The following is a 26,590-nucleotide window of genomic DNA, read 5'->3' as shown; positions in this document are numbered from 1 at the left end:
GGTATAACTAGAAGCTTAATCATATCTGAGCTTTCTTTTTTTTTTTGTTTAGCAGGCCCTGGCCAGGTTTGAACCTGCCAACCCCAGTGCATGGGGCCAGCGTTCTAACCACTGAACTATGGGCACCCAGCCAGGGCTTTTTCTTTTATGCAAGACTACTTCACTAGTGCCATTGTTTTACTTCTACCACAAGGTACTTAATATCTGGTTGTATTTTTTTAATTTCAGATTAATATGAGGGTACATATAATTAGGTTACATTGTTTGCATTTATAAGGTAAAGTCCAAGTTGTAATTGAGTCTATCATCCAAGAAGTGTGAAAACAGGCCAGGCATGGTGGCTCACGCCTATAATCCTAGAACTCTGGGAAGCCAAGGCAGGTGGACTGCTTGAGCTCAGGAGTTCAGACAACAGCCTGAGAAAGAGCAAGACTCATCTCTACTAAAAACAGAAAACTTATCCAGGTGATACACAAGCCTACAGTCCCAGCTACTTGGGAGCCTGAGGCAAGGGGATCTCTTGAGCCCAAGAGTTTGAGATTGCTGTGAGCTATGACGCCACAGTACTCTACTCAGGGCGACTGAGAAGACTTTCTCTTAAAAAAAAAAAAAAAAAATGTGTGCTGGCCAGGCACAGTGGCTCACACCTGTAATCCTAGCACTCTGGGAGGCAGAGGTGAGCAGATTGCCTCAGCTCACAAGTTCAAGACCAGCCTGAGCTAGAGATGGTTCGAGACCATCTCTAAAAATAGCCAGGCGTTGTGGCGGGTACCTATAGTCCTGGCTACTTGGGAGGCTGAAGCAAGAGAATCACTTGAGCCCAAGAGTTTGAGGTTGCTGTGAGCTATGACATCACAATGAGCTATGACATCACAATACTCTACCGGAGGCAACAAAGTGATACTCTGTCTTCAAAAAAAAAAAAAAAAGCCTGCTATATAGCTCTACATTGTACCCAATGGGTAGAATCTTAGGGAACCTCCTCCCTTCCTTCTTGAATTTAACTGTTTTTCTGGCTATATCTCTTTTTTTTTTAAGAGACAGAGTCTCACTTTATCACCCTCGGTAGAGTACCATGGTGTCACATAGCTCACAGCAACCTCCAACTCCTGGGCTTAGGCGATTCTCTTGCCTCAGCCTCCGAAGCAGCTGGGACCACAGGCACCCACCACAATGCCCAGTTATTTTTTGTTGAAGTTTGGCCGGGGCCCGGATTGAACCCACCACCCTCCATATATGGGGCCGGCACCCTACTCACTGAGCCACAGGTGCCGCCCCTTGCTGGCTTATTTCGCTTAGCATAAAACAGAAGCAATAAAAGCAAAAAAAAAAAAAAAGACAAATGAGATTGCATCAAACTAAAAAGCTCCTGTACAGCAAAGGAAATAACTAAGAGATTGAAGAGACAACCCACAAAGTGGTAGAAAATATTTGCAAACCATAGATCTGATAAGGAAAGGGCTAAATCTAAAATATGTAAGGAATCCAACTCAGTAGCAAGAAAACAAACCTGACTAGCTTGGCGCCTATAGCACAATGGTTACAACGCCAGCCACACACACCGAGGCCAGCAAGTTCGAACCCAGCCCAGGCCAGCTAAACAACAATGACAACTGCAACAAACAACCAAAAAACAGCCAGGCGTTGCGGTGGGCGCCTGTAGTCCCAGCTACTTGGGAGGCTGAGGCAAAAGAATCACTTAAGCCCAAGAGTTGGAGGTTAGTGTGAGCTGTAATGCCACAGCACTCTACTGAGGGCGACAAAGTGAAGACTGTCTCTAAAAAAAAAAAAAAAAAAGAAAGAAAGAAAGAAAGAAAACAAACCTGATTAAAAATTGGGCAAAGGATCTGAACAGACATTTCTCAAAGAGATACAAATGGCCAACAGAAATACAAAAATATGTTCAAGATCCTTTTGTACTTCATAAATATGAAGATTGGTGCCACCCTGTTCTCAGAACATTTACATTAGCCTAAAATTGGGCCAAATCATCTAACACAAAGTCTATTTTGTAATAAAATGTTGACTATCTCACATAATTTATTGAATGCTATCCTGAAATTGAAAAACAGAATGGCTGTATGGGTATTCAAAGTACAGTTTCTATTGACTATGTATCTCTTTCGTACCACGATTAAAAAAAAAATCCTAAGTCAAATCATAAGTCAGCAGAAGTCTGTACTGTCAAAGAAACAAAGACATTGTGCAACTGGTTAAGACCCAGTATTTAGTTCTAGTAAAAAATACTCTGCACACATCAGCACTTCATAAATACCAATTATTAATTTAATGACTAACCTTTTCAAAGTGATGAATTGCAAGCCAAATCTCCCCTTGTGCATTGAAAACACAGCCAAGATTACTCCAAGCTACCGCAAAGTTCGGTTGCGTCTCAATTGCTTTCAAATAACATGCCTTGGGAGGGGTTAATGAAAGAAGATGGGAGGGGAAGGAGGTAAAGGGAAAGGGGAAAATTTGTAAAGGGGAAAAAAAAGATTGGGGAGGGGAAGAAGGTGATATCATTATTCCTTCCCTGACCAGCCAAAAGTGACCCTGCAGCATAGGCTCGCTTGCGCAAAAACTAATGCGCTGCCACAGCTGGCTGCTCCTGCGCCTGCGCCACCAGAACCCAAGTGCAAACCACCGTGTTCAGTTCTGCCAACCAATGACCAACCCTTACACTGGAACTTATCTGGGAAGTCAACTGCTGTAAAACTATATGCTGGACTTCTCAAAGGGCTCTTGTCACATTTTCAAGTGGTATCTAGAGGGCACTGCTGCCAAGGTTTCCTACTCCTACCCACCATTTCCCAAAGTGTGTTCCACAAGGCATTAAGAGTTATCACTGGAGAAAAGGATTGCATAATGAAATAAATTAGGAAAACAGAAAATGTTTCTTTACAATAGGACTTCCCTGAACTTAGTGGACCATGGAACTCTTCTTTCCTCAGGCATTTTATTAGAGTACTATGAAACAACATTTTGGGAAATGCTACCCTTCAACAATAATGTTCCTCACTAGCATCAAAACTGTGCTATTGAAAAATGTTTTACTGCCAAGTCAGATATCTATGAAGTCAGGCGTTAACTTACATCCTCACAATGCCCAACTCTCCCAAGAAGGACTGAAGCTAAAACCTCACATGACAGGATTGCACCTAGGTTGAGGTCCCTGTAATGCGAGCGCAAACATCGCTTGCGCAACCTAACAGCATCGCAGTGCGCAATCGCTGCAAACTGCTGCGCTTCGTAGAACACCCCTAGACGCAGCAAACGGCCAACCAGATCCATTAATCTACTAGACAGGCCCATACAGTATATTTGTTTAATGAGATTAGTTAGACTCGAGGTATGTTAAAACCCAATTTTATCCAAAAAGGCTACAAAATAGGACTGAGGGAGCCAGTCAATCAGATTACTCATCTAGTCAACCGTTCACAGGGGCTCATTTGCACGCAATGCGCATTAACGCTGCGCAGCCTTTGCGCTACTGCAGGGTCACAGCGCATCATCAGAAGAGCAGAATGCTGCAATACAAACAAAGAAGAAAAAAGGAAAAAAAATGAACAACAAGAAGAGTTAGAAGCTTTTACTAAGTAAATTATCTCTAATAATTTTTAATCTTAATTAAGTTTTACTTATCTTTGACAGAATTGTGGCTATAGTATAAAACATTCTCTTACATAACTTGCTTGTAAATAAAATTATTTTAAGCTGTTTCTGAAGCCACAAGACAGAAGATTCAGGCATGGAGGCAAATTGTTTTGCTGTGGCAGTTACAAACCCGTTACCATATTTCTCATCATGTGACTTTTCGATGCGTTCCTTGCTGGAAGAGGAGGAGGAGGTTGTGTGTCTGCCCTAGATCCAGGCCTCGAGCTCCCTTCAGCGAGGCACCTTACGCATGGAATAGGAGGTTTCACCCACCTGAAACCTTCTAAATACAATATCAATGGTGAAAAACCAAAAACAAGAGAGAAAATAAAACAAGATCATTAGTAAAAGTTCAACAAAGCAATTGAAATTCTTTGGATGTCTATTACATATGGGAATGAGGACAGTCTCAAGTCTGTAACATGGGAAACATGCAGAAGGGAGAGGGTTAATTAGGGCTATTGCATACAGCAGGGATTTTTGCTGGAAGAAAGGCTCTTCGTTTTCTACAAAGACAACTTAATTTTGCTTCCAAATACTAGGAATATGCTGGCTTGAATTTTCAAATGCACTGATTACAAAAGAAATACATTGCATTTCACTCAAGAGTATTTTCTTGTTTACTAAGTTCTCACAAAAAACAGAATAACATTTTTCAAACTAGGTGTCTCCAGAGCTCTGAAATAAAGAAGTCAGCAACCTAAGGCAGGCGCAATGTCTCAGCCTAAACCAATCTCTAAAGCTGCAGTGAAGTGCAATTCATGTTAGCTGTCCGCTTGGTGGGGTGACAATTAATAGGAACTTATCAAATATTTGTTCTATAAATTACCAATTAGATTTACCAGCTAAGATTGAAATTGATTACAATTCATTAAGCTGGAAACCTACATAAGGTTAATCCAAAGTGTCAGCAGAATTTATGAGCTATACACTTAAAACTAGTGCCTTTTAACATTAGGCGGTGCTAAAAAGCCTTCTCCCTCTCTGGACAAAAACAGTCAAACAGACAGCTACGCTGCGCATACACTCCACGCATTAGCATGCGCGTGGGGCTCAGAGCAACGGGTGGGAGTTTCAGAAGCATTCTGGTTTCTCCCCACTCCTCACCCCTGCAGCGCGGTTGCGTAAGGTGGCTTGTAACAAGACAACTGCATTTATAAATTTAATTATAAATTATACCAAAAGCTTTAATTAACCCAACCTGGTATTCAAATTCATTATTTGCAAACACAGAATGCTAAAAGCCACCTTTCCACTTTGGCAAGTTTTCTTTCGATCAGTCCATTTCCCAAACAAACCAGCTTTGTCCTTCTGACTTTTTTTTTTTTAAGGGAATGGGGTAGGGAGGAATAAAAGAAGGAAATGAGGAAGAAAAGGAGGTAGATGACTAGGACTGGAAAACAGGAAAAAGGAAACTCAGGGAAGGAGTGGGAACAAGAAGGGGCAGGATGTTCCAATTATTAATTTGCGATCATTTTAACAGCCTTTCTTCCACTGTAAAACGGGTAAGGAAGATGAAGGGAGGAAGGTTAAATAAGAATTTTAAATGCCAGCATTACAGGGTAACATTTGGATGAAATTCTTCTCCACTTACAAGCCACAAAGGACTTAGAAGAGCAGCATTTTCAATGGCACCTGCATCATATAGGAGTCTTGAGCCAAATCACAGGCGCTCTGCTTGCCATCAGCAGGCAAGCCTCAGATTTGAAGGAATGTTATTTATTCCCACATAAGATCATGATGGAGCCCATTGTCATAAAGATGATCTATCTCAGCAGAAAGGCTCCAAAATGTTCAGGTTCTTGCTTTACCCCCAGATACAGAAAATATATGTCAAAGCTTGGCCCTGCTCTAGTCTGAGGCGATTCATGCCGTCAGTTTTCCTCAGTTTCATAGGACTATTTCATGAAGATAGCTCAATGAAAAGTTGAAGACTTGGCAAAAAGTACAAGTTTTCATAACACTGATGTTTAAACATGTTCTATCAAACACCTACCTTGGCTTCTTCCAAGCGACCCAGGGCTTTGAGCAGGTTCCCCAGGTCACTGCGAACACAGTACAAATCCTAGAAACCCAAAGACACTCTGTCATTAATTGTGCTCTGTTTTGTCCATCAAAAACTGAAATCACTTTTATACATCTAGCTCCCTTCCTTTTTATTCTGTCAACTAAAGATACTTACGGCTTGACCAACTTAAGGGCAGGACTCCAATCCCTCATCCTCAATTCCAAGTTCCAAAAAAGTTCCAAAAACTCATTTGATGAACTGACATGAAGCCATTTATTTAAGTATGAATACTCATATTCTGTTACAGAAATGTGTATTTTACTATAAGGTGCTGCTTGCTTCAGACCTGTGAGTTTTGCATATAGTATTATCTTCCAAAAATCCTAAAAATTCTCAATTTTGAAATGCATTTGGCTCACCAGTTTCAGATAAAAGACTTTGATACCCTACTAGAGCTTCTCCCCTCCCCAGATGTTAGTCATGTTAAAGAAATCATCAAATATTTGTTCAGGTATTTTATTCAAGGTTATCATGAATCAATCACTCCTTACAGCAAGGACCAATAATTTTCCACAGTAGGCAAAAAAAAAAAAATTTAGCAAATGATTACCTATCAGCAAATCCATAGGCTATCAGACATACGTAGAAACTTAACTTCAATTCACTAACAGGCGAAAGGATTACCATCCAACCAAAGCCTCTATCTTGCCTGCCACTAGATTACTCATTAGTATTAAGTGCCATTAGAGCTGAGTGGGTGAATAATGAAAAGCAGTTGACTCTGCTTTTTATTAGCAGCTCAACTGTGTCGCTAATCATCTGACTCACCAGTCCATTCACCAGTATGAGACACTCTAAAGAACAATGAGCTTAAATTTTTATTTGTCCTATTTTTCCTTTGTCAGTGAACTCTATCAGTCCACAAGCAGAGACAACAATAGGAAGTATACTTACCATTCCAAAGGCTCCATGTAAAAGAGCCTTAAATTAAGCCCTACAAAGTGAAACTGTGCCAAAGAATTAGCATATATATTTTTCTCTCTGGAACAGTACTATGGTTTCCAGAATCAGTTAATTTTACTGATAAACAGCCTTTGTGATTGTACATTATCATACATCAAGTGAACCAAAAAGTATACCAAAGTACACTACCACAGAACAATCTTTTGGTCAGCTATAATGGGTCAGCCCTATGATCTACCTAACTCAGCAATGTCCCTCAAGCAAGACTAGTATTTTGGAAGAATATGGTTGTCTCCCACGACCTCAAACACAAAAGGCTAATACTAATCCTCAAAACATCATAGGTATCATTAATCTTATTACAGACTTATCCTCCTCTAATTAGCCTAAGCATGTTTTTTTTCCCTTTGGACAGAGTCTCAAGCTGTTACCCTGGGTAGAGTGCCATGGCATCACAGCTGACAGCAACCTCAAATTCTCGGGCTTAAATGAATCTCTTGCCTCAGCCTCCAAGTAGCTGGGACCCACCACAACACCCGGCTATTTTTGTTGTTGTTGTTGCAGTTGTCATTGTTGTTTAGCTGTCCTGGGCAGGGTTTCAACCTGTCAACCTTGGTGTATGTGACCAGCGCCCTACCCACTAAGCGACAGGTGCTCCCCACTGTTTGTTTTTGAAACAGTCTCACTTTGTCACCCTGGGTAGAGTGCCATGGTGTCATAGCTCACAGCAACCTCAAACTCTTGGGCTCAAGAGATCCTCGTCTCAATTTTTTTATTTTTAGTATATCTTGCTTTTTTGGTTGCAGCCATCATTGTTGTTTTGGCAGGCCTGGGCTGGATTCGAACCCGCCAGCTCAGGTGTATTTGGCTGGCACCTTAGCCACTTGAGCCACAGGCGCCAAGCCTAGATCTTGCTTTTTGTTCAGGATGGTCTCAAACCTGTGAGCTCAAGCAATCCACCCACCTCAGCCTCCCAGAGTGCTAGGATTACAGGCAGGAGCCACCTCACACTCAGCCTCGTCTAAGCACTTTTTAGCCCTATTTACACTCTCAGAAGTAATGAATTCTATAATCTTGCTATCTACTTTGTACGGTTATTTTTTTTCTAAACTTAAAAGGTCACATCTATATTCTAGGATAAAAATAACTAATGGGTTACCCCTGTTTTGGCAGACTATGACTGAATAATCCAATCTATTCATATATTCTTCTACCACTTAATACTTGTGGTTATACATCTTTGGACTTTTACCAACTCCTACACCTTTTCCAAGCCATAGTAAACAGAAATTTTGCAATTATTCTCCAACAATGACTGTAATGGCTATCTATACATTTTAGCCAACTATTACATAATTTTACCCTGTTGTGTCTATGAACTTTTGGATGGATGCCATCCAAGTACTGACATTACAGCATACTAAACCAAGTTAACACAATGCTCATGTTAAAAATAGATAATCGACTTGGCACCTGTGGCTCAAGCAGCTAAGGCACCAGCCACATACACCTGAGCTAGCAGGTTAGAATCCAGCCTGGGCCCGCCAAACAACGATGGGTGCAACCAAAAAATAGCTGGGCGTTGTGGCGGGCGCCTGTAGTCCCAGCTACTTGAAAGGCAGAAGCAGGAGAATAGCTTGAGCCCAGGAGTTGGAGGTTGCTGTGAGCTGTGATGTCACAGCACTCTACCCAGGGCGACAGCTTGAGGCTCTGTAGCAAAAATAAAATAAAATGAAATAAATAATAAAAATAGATAATCATGGGCGGCGCCTGTGGCTCAGTGAGTAGGGTGCCGGTCTTATATATGGAGGGTGGTGGGTTCAAACCCAGCCCCTGGTCAAACTGCAACAAAAAATAGCTGGGTATTGTGGTGGGTCCCTATAGTCCCAGCTACTCAGGAGGCTGAAGCAAAAGAATCGCCTAAGCCCAAGAACTGGAGGTTGCTGTGAGCTGTGACACCACAGCACTCTACCGAGGGTGACAAAGTGAGACTCCATTAAAAAAATATATAAAGTGGGTAGAGGGAAGGGGATTGGTGGGATTACACCAGCGGTGCATCTTATAAGGGTATATGTGAAACTTGGTAAACGGTCTGTGAAGCTAGTGAATGATGCCCCATGATCATATCAATGTACACAGCTATGATTTAATAAAAAATATGTATATATATAAATAAAAATAGATAATCTTCAAAACTGCTGTAAGATAAAGTTTACTATAAGTAACAATGCAATTTTAGAAAAAGGTAAAACAGGTCATTGTAAATATAACAGTGAAATCTAATTGTCCTACTTGGGGGATGCAAACTTATATGCACGAACAGCTAATTTCTAGAAAACTGAAAATCATCATTCTCCCAAAGGCTCAAAACCTAAGACTATCAAATTCTGCTTCATCTATCAAATAAAAACTTTTTTTTTTTTTTTTGAGACAGAACCTCAAGCTGTTGTCCTGGGTAGAGTGCCATGGCATCACAGCAACCTCCAACTCCTGGGCTTAAGTGATTCTCTTGCCTCAGCCTCCCAAGTAGCTGGGACTACAGGCACCCACCACAATGCCTGGCTATTTTTTGGTTGTAGTTGTCATTGTTGTTTGGCAGGCCCGGGCTGGATTCGAACCCGCCAGCTCTGGTGTATGTGTCTGGTGCCTTAGCTGCTTGAGCTACAGGTGCAGAGGCAAATAAATAGCCGGGCATTGTGGCAGGAGTCTATAGTCCCAGCTACTTGGGAGACTGAGGCAAGAGTATCACTTAAGGCTCGGCGCCTGTGGCTCAAGCGGCTAAGGCACCAGCCACATACACCTGAGCTGGCGGGTTCGAATCTAGCCTGGGCCCGCCAAACAACAATGACAGCTGCAACCAAAAAATAGCTGGGCATTGTGGTGGGTGCCTGTAGTCCCAGCTACTTGGGAGGCGGAGGCAGGAGAATCTCTTGAGCTCAGGAGTTGGAGGCTGCTGTGAGCTATGATGCTACAGCACTCTACCCAGGGTGACAGCTTGAGGCTCTATCTCAAAAAAAAAAAAAAAAAAAAAAGTTATCACTTAAGCCCAAGAGTTTGAGGTTGCTGTGAACTATGATGCTACAGCACTCTACTGAGGGTAACAAAGTGAGGGTCTGTCTCAAAAAAAAAAAAATCACATTTCTCAAATCAGGCCAATTCCATCCATCCCAGATAAATACTTTTCATGCAAACCTTTATTCAATTCAGTAATATGCCTGTAACAGTAGGAAAAAAAATTAATAGACTCTTTATCACCAAGGAGCCTATAATCTATGTGGAAAGACAAGGCACACACTAAATGCCCCAATAGTAATAAAGAATTTTTTTTTTTTTTGAGACAGTCTCCCTTTATGACCCTCAGTAGAGTGCTATGGTATCACAGCTCACAGCAACCTCCAATTCCTGGGCTTAAGCGATTCTCTTGCCTCAGCCTCCCGAGTAGCTGGGACTACAGGTGCCTGCCACAATGCCCCGCTATTTTTTTAAGAGACGGGTCCTCACTCTGGTTCCGACTGGTCTCAAACCTGTGAGCTCAGGCAATCCACCTGCCTCAGCCTCCCAAAGTGCTAGGATTACAGGTGTGAGCCACCTCGCCCAGCCCCAGAAATAATGAATCTTAAAGGCCAGCCATGGTGACTCATGCCTGTAATCCTAGCACTCTGGAAGACCAAGATTAGTGGATTGCCTACGCAAGAGTGAGATCACATCTCTACTAAAAATAAAAGGACAGATAAAAAAACTAACCAGGCATTGTAGTAGTTGCTGCAGTCCCAGCTACTCAGGAGGCTGAGGGAAGAGGATCACTTGAACCCAGGAGTTGCAGTGGCTCTGAGCTATGACGCCAGAGCACTCTACCCAGGGAGACAGAGTAAGATTCTGTCTCCGAAAAAAAAAGAATTTTAAGAGAAATAGATGAGCTCAAGGTAGGTGAAAGCCAAGCAGGGTTTTTAATAGACAAAGAAGGAGGGCATTGTAAACAGGGGGAAATAGTATAAATAAATGTAAAGAGATGAAAGTAAGATTTTCCTATAAGATGACATCTGTTTCCTGCCTTTCCTCCTAGAGCCCCCTACCCCCGCCACCCACATCTATACACTTACATACACATGAAGTAAAATCAGGTCGATAAAAACCTACAATTCTCAATTGCCTCTTAAATTAAATTCAAACTCCTCAGCCTCTCTATTCTTTCCAAATCTTCCAATTGACTCTCCTCTACTACATCACTTCTTGTTACTACTTGACTCACCACTTCAGCCAAGGAAGTCTACTTGCTATTTACCTGCCTACAGAATGCTTAGGTTATAAGCACCCATTCAAGGAAATCTTCTGATTAAAACTCTCCAGCAATAATCATCTGAGGAGCTTACATTTTTTTCCTTTATGGGCTGGGTCTTGTCTCTTATTATAACATACAATAACACACAACTTTCCCAATTTCTAACACACAATAAGCACTGAAATACTTAAATGTAACATCTGCACAGTGACCTTAACAAAAAGCAGAACAGGGCGGTGCCTGTGGCTCAGTCGGTAAGGCGCCGGCCCCATATACCGAGGGTGGCGGGTTCAAACCCGGCCCCGGACAAACTGCAACCAAAACCTAGCCAGGCGTTGTGGCAGGCGCTTGTGGTCCCAGCTACTAGGGAGGCTGAGGCAAGAGAATCGCTTAAGCCCAGGAGTCGGAGGTTGCTGTGAGCTGTGTGAGGCCACAGCACTCTACCGAGGGCCATAAAGTGAGACTGTCTCTACAAAAAAAAAAAAAAAAAGAAGCAGAACAGGGAAGAATAGAAATAGTTTTATACAGTTCAGCTGTATATGTAAGGCTCATGACAATAATTAATAACACCCTGACACAACAGTCAGGATGCCAGTAGTTCTCAATTCTGTGTGTCTACAATCAAAACAGAAGCAACGATTCAACAACTTACAGATTCAGAAAAAAAAAAAAAAGTTGCTTTGATGACCTCAGGATTTATAGCCATTACATATACAGAGGACAATTTTATACACAATTCATAAAATGGATTGTGGGGTATGGGCAATTCTAGTGAGCTATCACGTGAAAGAAGAATACCACCAGCAAGAGCACCTTCAAATGTGATGGACTAATGAAATTATTAAGCCATCCAACATTATAGAAGACAATTAAAAATGTAAACATGTGAAATAGCAATGTCTTTTTTTTTTTTTTTTGTGGTTTTTTTTTTTTTGGCCGGGGCTGGGTTTGAACCCGCCACCTCCGGCATATGGGACCGGCGCCCTACTCCTTGAGCCACAGGCGCCACCCGAAATAGCAATGTCTTAAAAGTAATTTGTATAATCAATTCACAGAAAATAACTCATATTGGCCGGGTGCAGTGGCTCACGCCTATAATCCTAGCACTCTGGGAGGCCGAGGCAGGTGGATTGCTTGAGCTCACGAGTTCAAGACCAACCTAAGCAAAAAAAGCGAGACCCCCCATCTCTACTAAAAATAGAAAAATTGAGGCAAGAGGATCACTTGAGCCCAAGTTGGAGGTTGCTGTGAGCTATGACACCATGGCACTCTACCTAGGGCAACAGCTGGAGACTATGTCTCAAAAAAATAAAATAAAATAACTCATATTAACTTAAAAAAATAAACACTGGTGAGAACAAGTTACCAAGAATATTACCTTAACATTTTACTCTATCATTGCTGCAAAACCAAAATAACCTGGGTTTCCTTAACCATTTTCCATAGAATGCCAACTACATCTAATATTCAGGCCCACAATGCACTAAAAATACTTTTTTTTTTTTTTTTTTGAGACAGAGCCTCAAGCTGTCGCCCTGGGTAGAGCGGCATGGCATCACAGCTCACAGCAACCTCAAACTCTTGGGCTTAAATGATTCTCTTGCCTCAGCTTCCCACGTAGCTGGGACTACAGGCACCCGCTGCAACATCCAGCTATTTTTTGGTTGTAGTTGTCATTGTTGTTTGGCAGGCCCGGGCTAGATTTGAACCTGCCAGCTCTGGTGTATGTGGCTGGCACCTTAGCTGCTTAAGCTACAGGCACTGAGCCAAGATACTTTTTTTTTTTTTTTTTTTTGAGATAGTCACCCTTTGTCGCCCTAGTAGAGTGCTATAGCATCATAGCTCACAGCAATCTCAAACTCTTGGGCTCAAGCGATTCTCTTGCCTCAGCCTCCCAAGTAGCTGGTACTACAGGAGCCTGCCACAAAGCCTGGCTATTTTTTCGAGATGGGGTCTCAGTCTTGCTCAGGCTGTTCTCGAACTACTGAGCTCAGGCAATCCATCCGACTCAGCTTCCCAGAGTGCTAGGATTACAGGCCTGAGCCACTGCGCCAGGCCCCACTAAAGATATATATTTAAGCACTGTAAACAAATCACAAAATAGGCTCAGCACCCATAGCTCAGTGGTTAGGGCACTGGCCACATACACCAGAGCTGGTGGGTTGGAACCCAGCCCAGTGTTGTGGCAGGTACCTGTAGTCCCAGCTACTTGGGAGGCTGAGGCAAGAGAATCACTTAAGCTCAAGAATTGGAGGTTGCAGCACTCTACTGAGGGCAACACAGTGAGAATCTGTCTCAAAAAAAAAAAAAAAAATTAAAAAATAAAGTAAAATATACTATGTTATACTTAGGGGGAAAAAATCCCATTTTGCCCAATCCCATTTTTATTCTTACTGGTAAGAACAGAGAAACAAAGTAGCGTTCCAGCTCCATGCCTTGTAGCGCAACAAGTAGGGCGCCAGCCACATGCACAGAGGCTGGTGGGTTCGAGCCCAGCCCAGCCTGCTAAAACAACCACAACTGCAACCAAAAAATAGCCAGGCCTTGTTGCAGGCGTCTATGGACCCAGCTACTTGGGAGGCTGAGGCAAGAGAATCACTCAAGCCCAAGAGTTTGAGGTTGCTGTGAGCTGTGACACCATAGCACTCTACTGACAGCGACATAGTGAGACTCTGTCTCAAAAAATAATAATAATGGGTAGCATCCCATTGGCTCAGTGGGTAGGGTGTGGGCCCCATATACCAAGGGTGGTAGGTTCAAACCAGGCCCCGGCCAAACTGCAACAAAAAATAGCCAGGCCTTGTGGCGGGCGCCTGTAGTCCCAGCTACTCAAGAGGCTGAGGCAAGAGAATTGCTTAAGCCCAAGAGTTTGAGGTTGCTGTGAGCTATGAGGCCATAGTACTCCACTAAGGGTAACAAAGTGAGACTGTCTCAAAAAAAAATAGTAAGTTCTTTTTTTTATTTTTTTTTGAGACAGAGCCTCAAGCTGTCACCCCGGATAGAGTGCCAGGGCATCACAGCTCACAGCAACCTCCAACTCCTAGACTCAAGCGATTCTCCTGTCTCTGCCTCCCAAGTAGCTGGGATTACAGGCGCCCACCACAACACCCGGATATTTTTTTGGTTGCAGCCGTTATTGTTGTTTGGAGGGCCCGGGCTGGATTCGAACCCACCAGCTCAGGTATATGTGGCTGGCACCTTAGCTGTTTGAGCCACAGGCGCCGAGCCAATAATAATAATTTTTAATGCTCAAAATTAACTGAAAAAAAAAAAATTGTTAATACAGGGCAGCGTCTATGGCTCAAAGGAGTAGGGCACCAGCCAAAAAAAAAAAAAATTGTTAATAACACATCATGATGAAAAGTGATTTCAGATCTTTGAGCAAACTAAATTAAGCTTCAATTTCCTAACCTATAAAATGGAGATTAAGGGAAAGTAGGATATGATCAATGGTTTCCAATCTGTGCTCAAGGGCTACCTGAAGGGTTGAGTATTCTCTGACCACATCATCCCATTTTTATCCTTTATTTCTTTTCGCTTCAACATTTGCTTTGAAGATAGGCTCAGGTTTTAAGATCCACTTTACAATTACAATATTGTCCATAGAATCTGAATCCCCCAGAACTTGAACTTGGAATCCGAATGAAAAATTCCAGCAAATTTTGCCTGGAATTTGAACACCCAGCACATTGTTTATGTGGGTTTTTTCTTTTCTTATTCTTGTTTGTGTTTTTATGTGAACATTTCTTCAGCTCTCAGGCTACCCATATGCTTTGTCCTTTGGTTCTTTTTTGGAAGCTGTAGTGAAAGCATCTCGTGTAATTTTTCGCTGCTAATTTTATGCTTTTGTGCCTGTTTTGTGTGTGTGTGTGTATATATAAACAACTAAGTGTATTCGCCATGGTTCCTAAAAAGTATAGTGAGGAAAATAAGAGTAAGAGGAAAGCTATTAGAGCTACAAAGTTAAGAAAGCATGAAAGCGGTACATGTGCGGGTGATTTCACTATATTAGGGATGACTAAATCAACTGTACAATTTTGAAAAACAAAGAAGCTATTAAAGCAGCTGATGTGGCGAAAGGGTTTACCACACTGACCTCCAGGAGATTGAAAACTATGAAGAGATGGAAAAACTCCTTAGTTTGATTACTTAAAAACAGCTGAGGCTAGGCATGGTGGCTCACGGCTATAATCCTAGCACTCTGGGAGGTCAAGGTGGGTGGACTGATTGAGCTCACAGGTTTGAGACCAGCCAGAGCAAAATCGAGATACCCCCAGTCCCGTCTCTAAAAATAGCCGGGCGTTGTGGCAGGTGCCTGTAATCCCAACTACACGGGAGGCTGACGTAAGAGAATCGCTTGCTTGAGCCCAAGAGTCTGAGGTTGCTGTGAGCTATGACACCATAGCACGCTACCAGGGGCAACAAAGTGAGACTCTGTCTCAAAAGAAAAACAGCTAGGTGGTGATGTGATTTCTGAGATAATTTGTGAGAGAGCCAAGGTCCTCCAAAATGATTTAGGGAAAGGCATGCCTGATACTAGTGCTCAAAAGGAAGAGGTTAAAGCCAAAAGAACCTTAAGAAGAGAACTGGGATCCATAGTGTTGTTAAGCACGGAGAGGCTGCCACTTCTAATTTGGAAGCAGCAAAGTTTGCAAAGGAGTTTAAAGAGTTGTGAACAGTGAGGGGTATGTTTCAAACCAAGTGTTCAAATGTGACAAAAAAGGCCTTTATATTTTTAGGTTTTTGCATTTTAAATTTTATTTATTTACTTTTTTTTTTTTTTTTTTTTTGGTAGAGACAGAGTCTCACTTTATAGCCCTCGGTAGAGTGCCGTGGCATCACACAGCTCACAGCAACCTCCAACTCCTGGGCTTCAGCAATTCTCTTGCCTCAGCCTCCCGAGTAGCTGGGACTACAGGCGCCCGCCACAGCGCCCGGCTATATTTATTTACATTTTTATCCAAATATTATTATTTTTTTTAGAGACAGAGTCTCACTTTGTCGCCCATGGTAGAGTGACGTAACATCATAGCTCACAGCAACCTCTCAGCTCTTGGGCTTAAGCAATTCTCCTTCCTCAGCCTCCCGAGTAGCTGGGACTAAAGGCACCCACCACAACGCCCAGCTAATTTTTGTTGCAGTTTGGCTGGGGCCGGGTTTGAACCCGCCACCCTCAGCATATGGGGCCAGCGCCCTACTCACTGAGCCACAGGCGCTGCCCTATTCAAATATTATTATTTGTTAATATTTTCCCTCATAATTCAGTGTATTTACCGTTAAAATCTTTTTGAAAATTTGAGTTTGTGGGACCCAGGAATGGATTAATCCAGTTTCTATTATTTTAAAGGTGAAAACAGTCTTGGAACTGGAACAATTTACAATTCAAATGGGGTTCCAGGATGGATTAAGTTAGGATTCCAAGGCATCACTTTATTAGCTATGGGATCCCAAGAAAGTTACATAAGCCCCAAGTCCATGTTGTTTGTAATTGGTAAAATTGTAAATAATACCATCTACTTTGAAGGATCATTACCAGGATTGACTAAGACCAATCATCTGAAATAATTAGCACAGTATCTGAGCACATAGTAGACATTCAATAAATGGTAACCATAATAGTGAATAATATGTAATTATTAACCACTTCCAGGTTGGCTGCAAAACTAAATGTTAACAACACAGGTTAGGAATATATTCTTATCTTGGGTGGCACCTGTAGCTCAGTGGGTAGGGTGCCGGCCCCATATACTGAGGGTCACCACCATTCAAACTCACCGTTGGGTTTGAACCCACCATTCAAACCCAGCCCCGGCCAAACTGTAACAAAAAAATAGCCGGGCATTGTGGTGGACGCCTGTAGTCCCAGTTACTCAGGAGGCTGAGGCAAGAGAATCACCTAAGCCCAGGAGTTGAAGGTTGCTATGAGCTGTGTGACGCCACGGCACTCTACCGAGGGCGATAAAATAAGACCCTGTCTCTCTCTCTCTATATATATATATATATTCTCATCTTTTCCTGGCTTTTTTTTTTTTTCCCAGTTTTTGGCTGGGGCTGGGTTTGAACCTGCCACCTCCAGCATATTGGGCCAGCACCCTACTCCTTTGAGCCAAAGGCACTGCCCCTGGCTTTTATTTTTTGAGACAGTCTGACTCTGTGCCCTGGATAGAATTCCATATCATCACAGCTTATAGTAACCTCAAATTCCTTGGTGTAAGCAATCCCCTTTCCTCAGCCTCCCGAGCAACTGGAACTACAGGCGCTGGCCCAGTTAATTTTTCTCTTTCTAGTAGAGACAGGGGTCTTACTCTTGCTTAGGCTGATCTTGAACTCCTGAGTTCAGGCAACCCAACCCACCTCGGCCTCCTATAATGCTAGGATTACAAGTGTGAGCCACAGTGCCTAACCTTTTTTTCAGATTTCTATAACCTCTTTCCTTATCACTTATCTCTTACAAGTTGACATTTACTTTCTCTAACTACATGAACAGGTTTGCAGGTAAGCCTTATGTATTTGTATCTTTCAAAGTACCTAAACACAGTATCAACTTAATGTCTGCCAGCTGGGCCTCACCTGTTCCCCAGAGACACATCTACAACTTAAACCAAAAAAAAAAAAAAAAATTAAGACCCAATCAAAAGCCTAATAGTGATAATATCACCTCAATTCTACCACTTCTAATTATGTTGAAAGGAAAGAGAACAGGATATTGAGAAACAAATTTTATAGTCTGGGTTTCATGTAACTAATCCATATACATAGAATTGGCATCTTGTTTTAACTATTTTATACTACAAGTTAAGACCCTGTATCCACCATTCCTTGAAAATCAATTTACTGTTACACACACACACCAGAATTTATCTAAAATTAATCACAATAGTGCAAAGGACCAATGTCATGTGCCCTATAGTTTATGTTATGAAAAACTGATGCAGGGCTGGGCGCCTGTAGCTCAAGCTGCTAAGGCACCAGCCACATACACCAGAGCTGGCGGGTTTAAATCCAGCCCGGGCCTGCCAAATAACAATGACAACTACAACCAAAGAATGGCCGGGTGTTGTGGCAGGCACCCGTAGTCCCAGCTATCTGGGAGGCTGAGGCAATAGAATCGCTTAAGGGGCGGTGCCTGTGGCTCAAGGAGTGGGGCGCCGGTTCCATATGCCGGAGGTGGCGGGTTCAAACCCAGCCCCAGCCAAAAAAAAAAAAAAAAAAGAGAGAGAATCGCTTAAGCCCAGGAGTTGGAATTTGCCGTGAGCGGTGATGCCACAGTACTCTACCCAGGGCCACAGCACTCTACCCAGGGCCACAGCTTGAGGGTCTGTCTCAAAAAAAAAAAAAAAAAAGAAAGAAAAGAAAAGAAAAACTGCTGCAGGTCAGGCAGTGGCTGACGCCTTTAATCCCAGCACTCTGGAAGGCTAAGATAGGCGGACCGCCTGAGCTCACGAGTTCAAGACTAGCCTGAGCTACAGCAAGACCCCATCTATAAAAAACTAGCCAGGTATTGTGAAAGGCTCCTGTAGTCCCAGCTACTCGAGGGGCTAAAGCAAGAGAATGAAGAGAATGGCTTGAGCTCAAGAGTTAGAGGTTGCTGTGAGCTATGACACCAGGGCATTCTACTAGGGAAGACACAGTGAATCTGTCTCATAAAAAAAAAAAAAAAAATTTGATGCATTTTTTTTTTTTTTTTTTTTTTTTTGCAGTAAGAATAATTTTTAGACCAGGCATGGTGGCTTACACCTGTAATCCTAGCACTCTGAGAGGCCAAGGCAGGTAGATTGCCTGAGCTCACAGGTTCTAGACCAGCCTATGGCAGAGCGAGGACTCGTCTCTTAAAAAAAAAAAAAATAGCTGGGCGTTATGGCAGGCACCTATAGTCCCAGTCCCAGCTACTTGGGAGGCTGAAGCAAGAAAATTGCTTGAACCCAAGAGTTTGAGGTTGCTGTGAGCTGTGACATCACAGCACTCTACCAAGGGCAACAAAGTGAGACGGTCTCAAAAAAAAAAAAAAAAAAAAAAGAATAATTTTTATTGGCTGGGCATGACTTTCAACACTAATCCCAGCACCCTGTGAGGCCAACACGGGTGGAATGCTTGAGCTCAGGAGTTCAAGACCAGCCTAAGCAGAAGTGAGATCTTGTCTCTATTAAAAAACTAGCTGGCCATGGTGGCACATTCCTGTAGTCCCAGCTGCTGGGAAGGCTAAGGCAAGAAAATTGCTTAAATTTAGGAGTTTGAAGTTGCAGTGAGCTACAATGTGGCCATAGCACTCTACCTACCCAGAGCAAGAGTGAGACTCAATCTCAAGAGAAAAAAAAAAAAAGCCCAGGCATGGTGGCTCATACCTGTAATTGTAGCACTCTGGTGGGAAGCCTAGGTGGGTGGATTACTTGAGTTAAAGACTAGCCTAAGCAAGAGTGAGACTTGGTCTCTAAAAATAGCTGGGTGTTGTGGTGGGTGCCTGAAGTCCCAACTACTCAGGAGGCCGAACCCAAGAGTTTGAGGTTGCTGTGAGTGATGACACCATGGCATTCTACTGAAGGCGACAAAGTGAGACTCTGTCTCAAAAATAGTAATAATTTTTATGCTTTGTAATGTAACTTCCTAGATAAATTCAACATAATGCAGACTAGGTCAAGGCAATTTTACCATTTTAAGTACATAAACATTTCTAAACTCTTTGCTTTATTCCACTCTCTGAGGTATCAAACTGTTTCTTTCTGGGTTTCTGTTAAGGGAAAGAAACCATTAAAATTTTACTCACGGGATTGTACTGAAGAGCAGAGACGTAAGCTTGTACGGCCCCTTCCATGTCACCTGCTGCTACCAAGGCGGCTGCCAGGTTAATATAACCATCGATGAAATCGGGTTTGAGACGCAATGCGTGTCGATAATGTTCAATTGCTTCCTGCAACTGCCCTCTTTCCTTATATACGTTTCCCAAGTTCGAATAGGCTTCTGCCAGAAGGGGGTTTTGTTTAATTGCCAGAGTGCTAAAGTGAGCAGATCTGGAAAAGGTGAAAAGTATTGATGCATGGGTATGCGTGTTACAAAAAAGAAGGTTTGGTCCATTTTCAACTCAGTTTCTGAAGTTCCTGTGCTATTGCTAATTATGTAACAATACATTTGTCTTTTAACTAGTGTATAAAAGGAAAAATTTTGGAAATCAAAGTTTTTCAAATGTAGAAATATTCCAGATTCCAAATTGGAAAGCTTTTTCTTATGAGATAAGGTTCTTAGTAGAGTAATATTACAAAACTACCACACTGGAAATCATGATCATTACGGATCAAGAATGAAAATGCTGGCCGGATAAGGTGGCTTATACCTGTAATCCTAGCACAGGAGTTTGAGACCAGCCTGAGCAAAGCAAGGCCCAGTCTCTACTAAAAATAGAAAAATTTGGCTCGGCACCTGTAGCTCAGTGAGTAAGGCGCCAGCCACATACACTGAAGGTGGCGGGTTCAAACCTGGCCAGGGCCTGCTAAACAACGACAAATGCACCCAAAAATTAGCTGGGTGTTGTGGCAGGCACCTGTAGTCCCAGCTACTCAGGAGGCTGAGTCAAAAGAATCACTTAAACCCAAGAGTTTGAGGTTGCTGTGAACTGTGATGCCACAGCTCTCTATCGAGGGTGACACAGTGAGACTATGTCTCAAAAAAAAAAAAAGAACAGAAAAATTAGCAAGGCACTGTAGCAGGCACAAGTAGTCCCAACTACTCCGGAGGCTAAAGCAGGAGAATCACTTGAGCCCAGAGTTTGAGGATGCTGTGAGATAGGCGGAGGCTATGGCACTCTAGCCAGGACAACAGAGACCCTGTCTCAGGAAAAAAATAATAAAAATGCTATGTACATGAGGAGCTTCATTTTCCATTTGTTGATAAGATTTAATTAAGACATTTTTAAACATCTAAATATGTCAAAATGACAATTTAATAAAAAGACAAGAACACAAATTCTTCTATTCCTCCTAATTCAACTGATTAGCTAAAAGCAACACATTGTAACAATTTAATGACTGTATTCCCAACTTGAACCACATATGCATCTCCTACCACAGTATATAGAACCATCATTTTTGAACATTTCAGTCCCTCAAGCTAACAGTCGTAAAACGTGAGACTAGAGGCTCAGATGTACACTAAGAATAACTTACTACCTGAACAGAGTTTGGAAAGCAGCAGATGAAAAAAGAATCTAGAAAAGGTCTCTAGTCATGCTGATAATATAACCACCACCACAAAAAGAGGGACAAAAACTGGCAGCTGGGCATGTCACAATAGAGCAGATGAAATAGAGCAGATGTGCTTTCGTCACTCAGTTGAAACCCAGTACTGGAAAAATTTTTTCAAGTTCAAATAATTAAGTATCATTTTTCAAGCTCAGCACCCAGAGGTAGCAATCACCAGCAGGTACCCCCCCCACACATCTCCTACCTGTCCAGCCTTCGACACTGGAAGTGTATAGATGAAAGTAATAAAAGCACACCAGTATTGTCTGGCTCTTGTCTCCAGAGCTGCATGCAGTGTCTCTCAGCTGCCTCAAAATCTCCTGCCTGATATTCTCGATGTGCCAACTCAGCTAACCCTTGGAAGGAAAGCATACGTTTCGTTGGTTCTGGAGAATCATCAAAACATTTGAGGGAAGGAGGGGGGAAAACAAAAAGTTAGAAATGCAAACCAAAAAATGTAAAAATATGGTATATTAAACTTAAAGATGAAAATGCTTGAAACTATGTAAAGCACTAGAGTGTTCTGCACATTATTTACATTCTCCAAGTTAACATAAGGTGCAGAATTGGCATTTTCAGAATTCACCCATTAACACTTTCTTTTTTCAAACTAGAAAGGAATATTTAGTTCCAAATGAGATTACATTTAATGAGCAAAAATATCTCGTACTTTTATATTTATTTATTTATTAGAGACAGAATCTCACTTTATAGCCCTCAGTAGAGTGCCGTGCCATCATAGCTCACAGCAACCTCCAACTCCTGGGCTTAGGTGATTCTCTTGCCTCAGCCTCCCAAGTAGCTGGAACTACAGGCGCCTGCCACAAGGCCCGGCTATTTTTTGTTGCAATTTGGCCAGGGCCGGGTAAGAACCCACCACCCTCGGTATATGGGGCCAGCGCCCTACCCACTGAGCCACAGGTGCCACCCAATATCTTGTACTTTTAAATTATAAATGATAGGTACCACCTAAAGATTCACTGAATATTATTCCTTATACTCTAACATACAGAAACAAAATGTTAAATGTGTGATTTGCAAGGTCACAATGAACAATGTCAGAATAACCTGCTGGGAAACTTAATATTTTATCCCATGTTTTAGGTTGGATTTGTGGTAACAATCTATTGCTTAACTTCAGTGGGGGCACCATATGTGTTTTTTGTTTGTTTTTGCAGTTTTTGGCTGGGGCTGGGTTTGAACCCACCACCTCCGGTATATGGGGATGGCGCCCTACTCCTTTGAGCCACAGGCACCGCCTACCATATGTGTTTTTAACTCTTGAAATTATACTGATGTATTTATACATTATACACATTTTTTAAAAAGTCAACACTAAAAACAAGCCTGGGGGGGGGGACTAAAAGTCAAGGTGCTATTTCTAAAACAGCTGATAAACAAGATCAATCCAATCGTCCAAAGCCAAGATATTTAAAGGGGTCACCAAACAAAATTTAAGTAATGACCCAAGATTATATTGCTCCTCTACCATCCCAAATTCAGAGACCAAATTAACTAAATCCCATCTGCGCCGGTTTAGCACTAACATTTTCCACAGAGCTCTGGCATTAACTAAAGGATAAAGACCATTCCAAACAATCCTACATAAACCAAGCAGTTACCTACAACTGCAAAGCTTAAAAAGTAAAAAAAAAGGGGGGCAGGAGGGATACTAAAGTATAAAATATTTGATAAAGTGCAACAGAATAACTATATAGTTGTAATAGGTAACTTAGATACATAAAGGGTATGAAGCCTGGAGAAAAAAAAAAAAAAATCTGCCTAAGTTTCAACTGTCAATACTTGAACAGTGATACATGCACTTTCACTAGATGGTTGGAATGGGAAACCATGGACAAATTGCTACTACCAAGGTTACAGTGACAAGCTCAAATTTGAGCCTAGCTCCCCAATCCTTAGGGTTGATGAGTATTCTAGAAAGCAAGTAAGTTTCCTGATAGAATGTACAGCTGACCAGAAACAAAAAGGAGCAGACTGACTTGCACCCAAATCTGGGGGAGGTTATACCTCCAACAGAAACCAGAAAATTACATTTTAGACAAGTCTCTAGAACTTCCTAGCTCCTTATTTTAAACATTATTACTTTGTCATTTTCCATAGCCACTTATCTGTTATTTTAGCACTTTTTTTTATTAAATCATGTATACACTGATGCCTTTATGGGGTACAATGTGCTGATTTTATATACAATTAGGAATGCTTACATCAAACTAGTTAATATAGTCTTATTTACTTAATTATTGTGTTAAGACATTTATACTCTATACTTAATAGATTTACACTTCTAATGACAACTTCCTCAAATGAAATAACATGTAGAAAAGGGCAAGCTATGAGTTGCCCAAGAGTTCGAGGCTGCAGTGAGTTATGATCGCGCCACCGCACTCCAATTGGGCGACAGAGCGAGATCCTGTCTCTTAAAAAGAGAAAGAGCAAGCTAATACAGAATCTTAAATTTTTGAAAATCACGGAGACGGGGAAGGGGCGCGGGGTGGGTGGCGGTTTGGACAGGGCGAGATGAGCACGGACTAATTACCAATCCCGCTCCCTACAATTGTTGAGATATTACTCACTGCACAATGTCCAAAAAACGTAACTAAAACCCTTAATACACTTCAACTGAGAAACAACCGAAAAATAACCGCGTGAGAAAACTCAGAACAGCAGTTCTGTTCCCCACCCCCTCCCGCCCCAAATAGCCTCATATGAAAAGGCAGCTGAAGGACACTCCTATAATTTGGTTGTTTTCTAATTCTTAGTACCAAATGCTCGCGACTGAATTGTCTAAAAGGGCAATCGCCTTGCGCTTGTGCAGCTACACTCCAGTTGCTTTACAAACTCTTCAAGCAGGGATGGAAACTTAAAAAAATACACACCCTATGAAAAAAGAGATACCGGGCTAAAGAATGGGGATGGAAAACCCAGAAGCAGCGGCGGAGGAATACATCAAGAAAGTAACACAAAGCAAGAATTGGGCCGGCAGGGTGGTCAATGCCAAAGCTACAGCACCAGGGTGGTTTCTCCCCCAAGAATAGGAAGTGGACTGTAGGACTGGCAACGTAGCAAAGGAAAGGGTGTGGTTCCCCGTGGATAAGGAGGGAGGGAGGGAGAGAAGGAAGAGTGGGAAATCCAAGCTGGAGGCAGCGGGTGGCATTGGGCGATGGCGAAGGGAATCCCTGGAAATTTCCAATCCAAACCGGGACCTCTCAATCCGAAAAAGAAAAAAAAAGCACCACAAAAGGCGCTGCCCAGCAAGGTGATGCTCAATATCCCCTCTACCCGAGGTTACTTGTAGAGCTTTTGCTAGTCCTTGGGTGATGCAAACTGAGGGTATGATTACATTAGAATGGCAGCCCCCGACCTAGAATAGCAAAGAAGGACCAAATCTGGCTAAGGGGAAAAGGATAGAGGAGGAGGAGGGGGAGGAGGAGGAGAAGGAGGAGGAGGAGGAGTAAGAGGAGGGGGGGGGAGAAGAAGCGATAACTGGAATTAGGGGAGAAAACAGTTGCGAAGGAGAGTGAAAGGGCAGGGATTCCAATGCAGTCCATTCCGAGACAGTCTAAGCGCGCACATGTGATGAAGGCGTCCCGAGAAGGCTAGAAACATTTATGGAATACCAGGGAAAAAAAAAAAAAAAAACAAAAAAAGAAGCGAAGAGCAAGCAAGGAGGAGGAAACGTTCAATGAGCAGACGACAGCAGAAAACCCGCTCAGATACCAGTAGACCACGAAAAGCTCATCAATGCCACTGATGCAATGGGGGTGGTTTAACGGAAGAGAGGGAGTGATGAGAAGTAGAGGACGGCGCGAGACTCCCAAAGGGGTATCTGCCAAGGTAGAACGGGACACCGGTACCTGTGCTGTCGGCCACGTTGCCCACGGAAGACGCCATCTGGAGCTTTTTGAGAGATGGAGAAAAGGATGATTGATTGCCGCTGCCGCCACTACCGGCAAGAACGTTTCTGGAGGTAGTAGTGCAAGGACAGCAGGCGTACCAGTGCTTTAGAAGGCTTAAGCAGCGGCAGCAGTTATAGGTTTCGAACCTTAGGAACTCTGGTTGGCCATCTACCTCTCACGGTCTTGAAATGGCGGCGACGGCTCCTCGGCCGAACAACACGAGCCGGAACTACTTTCTGTTACAATCAAGTACCCACGCGGAGGTATCCCGGTAACCAGCGCTACCAACAAAATGACTATGGTATAATCAAAGTCGTAACTCTTATGTAACCTTCCGCGCAAGGTCCATTGCGACAAACATGATTTTGTCCAGAGCGCATGCGAGTAACTCGGTCAACCCACCTCCCAGTTAGGACATTCTCTGTAGCAGGAGTGTCCAAGTTTCTTAAGAGTCTAGCGGAAGAGTAGAAAGAAACTCATACTCAGAATGGATACATTTTTGCCAAAGTGGTATAGTCTGTTACCTAGTCAATAATGTAGATTTTAACATAGATGCCACAGGCGTCTAAAAAAGTTTAATCAACTTTATTCGTACAAATATAGTTACAAGGTTGATGGATTAATTCTGAGCAACTAAATTCAAGTGTTTGTATTTCAAAGACACAACTGTTGGCCAAAACAATGAGGAAGAATACTCTGATTTTGAACAAGTGTTAATTCTGACTCGGCCAATGATTCAAGCAAATTTGATGAAAAAAGACTGATACTTTCACAGGGCCGCATGAATACAAACTTCTCGGATTTGGGCCGTATGGCCCAAAATTTCAAAATCGTTTCGGTATTCAGTAGAGTTCTGCTCACAGTAACAGGGCAAATGCCCAGAGTTTGCACTCCAAAGGCAGGCATAAAAATGTTAAACATAATTCGCGTTCATCAAAATCCATGACTCTCCTCTGAGTTGTGATTTTTTTTTTTGATACAGAGCCTCAAGCATCCCCCTGAGTAGAGTGCTGTGACATCACAGCTCACAGCAATCTTCAACTCCTGGGCTGAAGAGATTCCCTTGCCTCGGCCTCCCAAGTAGCTGGGATTACAACCGGCCCCCCAGAACGCCCGGCTACTTTTTGGTTGTAGTTGTTGTTTGGCAGGCCCGAGCTGGATTCGAATACTCCAGCTCTAGTGTACGTGGCTGGAGCCTTAGCTGTTTGAGCTATAGGCACTGAGCCTGAGTTGCGATTTCATTTCCACCAAATAGCTCTGCAAATTGTCACAATTGGTGATTCCATTGAACTCAAAGCAGTTCAACAATGATAAAAGAATTCACTTGCCATCTGCCTAAACCACACATCTAGATTGAGTCGTGAATTGTCTCCACTTCCTTGAACAAATCAGTTATGATCCTCCCGCAGTTTCAAGCCCACTGTTCAAACATCTTGTCACACTGGTATTAATTTATACCTCTTTTTCCAAAAAGGATTTAAGGTAGCTTGCCACATCAGAAGAAATTATTACAAGCCACTGGAGGCTAAAATTTCGATCT

At 42.5% G+C, this 26,590-nt stretch overlaps 1 protein-coding gene across 5 annotated transcripts in view; it reads right to left on the bottom strand.

Moving 5' to 3' along the window:
• The window catches only part of OGT (O-linked N-acetylglucosamine (GlcNAc) transferase), a 65,617-nt gene extending 40,341 nt beyond the window's left edge, over positions 1 to 25,276 (bottom strand). For 2 of the 5 annotated variants that reach the window (XR_008377506.1, XM_053579189.1), the window contains exons 1-5: positions 25,009 to 25,276; positions 21,339 to 21,519; positions 19,666 to 19,909; positions 5,651 to 5,719; positions 2,299 to 2,415 (exon numbers count right to left, since the gene is read on the bottom strand). Coding sequence is in view for 4 of the 5 variants with exons in the window: in XM_053579189.1 (XP_053435164.1) it covers positions 2,299 to 2,415; positions 5,651 to 5,719; positions 19,666 to 19,909; positions 21,339 to 21,519; positions 25,009 to 25,045 (648 nt within the window). In the remaining variant the exon portion in view is untranslated. The remainder of the gene's footprint in view (positions 1 to 2,298; positions 2,416 to 5,650; positions 5,720 to 19,665; positions 19,910 to 21,338; positions 21,520 to 25,008) is intronic. The other 3 variants (XM_053579193.1, XM_053579191.1, XM_053579192.1) reach the window with 3 other exon arrangements.
• Between the last annotated feature and the right edge of the window lie 1,314 nt (positions 25,277 to 26,590).

Source organism: Nycticebus coucang, chromosome X (genome assembly GCF_027406575.1).
Source record: "Nycticebus coucang isolate mNycCou1 chromosome X, mNycCou1.pri, whole genome shotgun sequence".
Taxonomy (NCBI): Eukaryota; Metazoa; Chordata; class Mammalia; order Primates; family Lorisidae; genus Nycticebus; species Nycticebus coucang.
The sequence above is the reverse complement of the archived record's forward strand: the minus strand, read 5'-3'. Positions and strand labels throughout refer to the sequence as shown.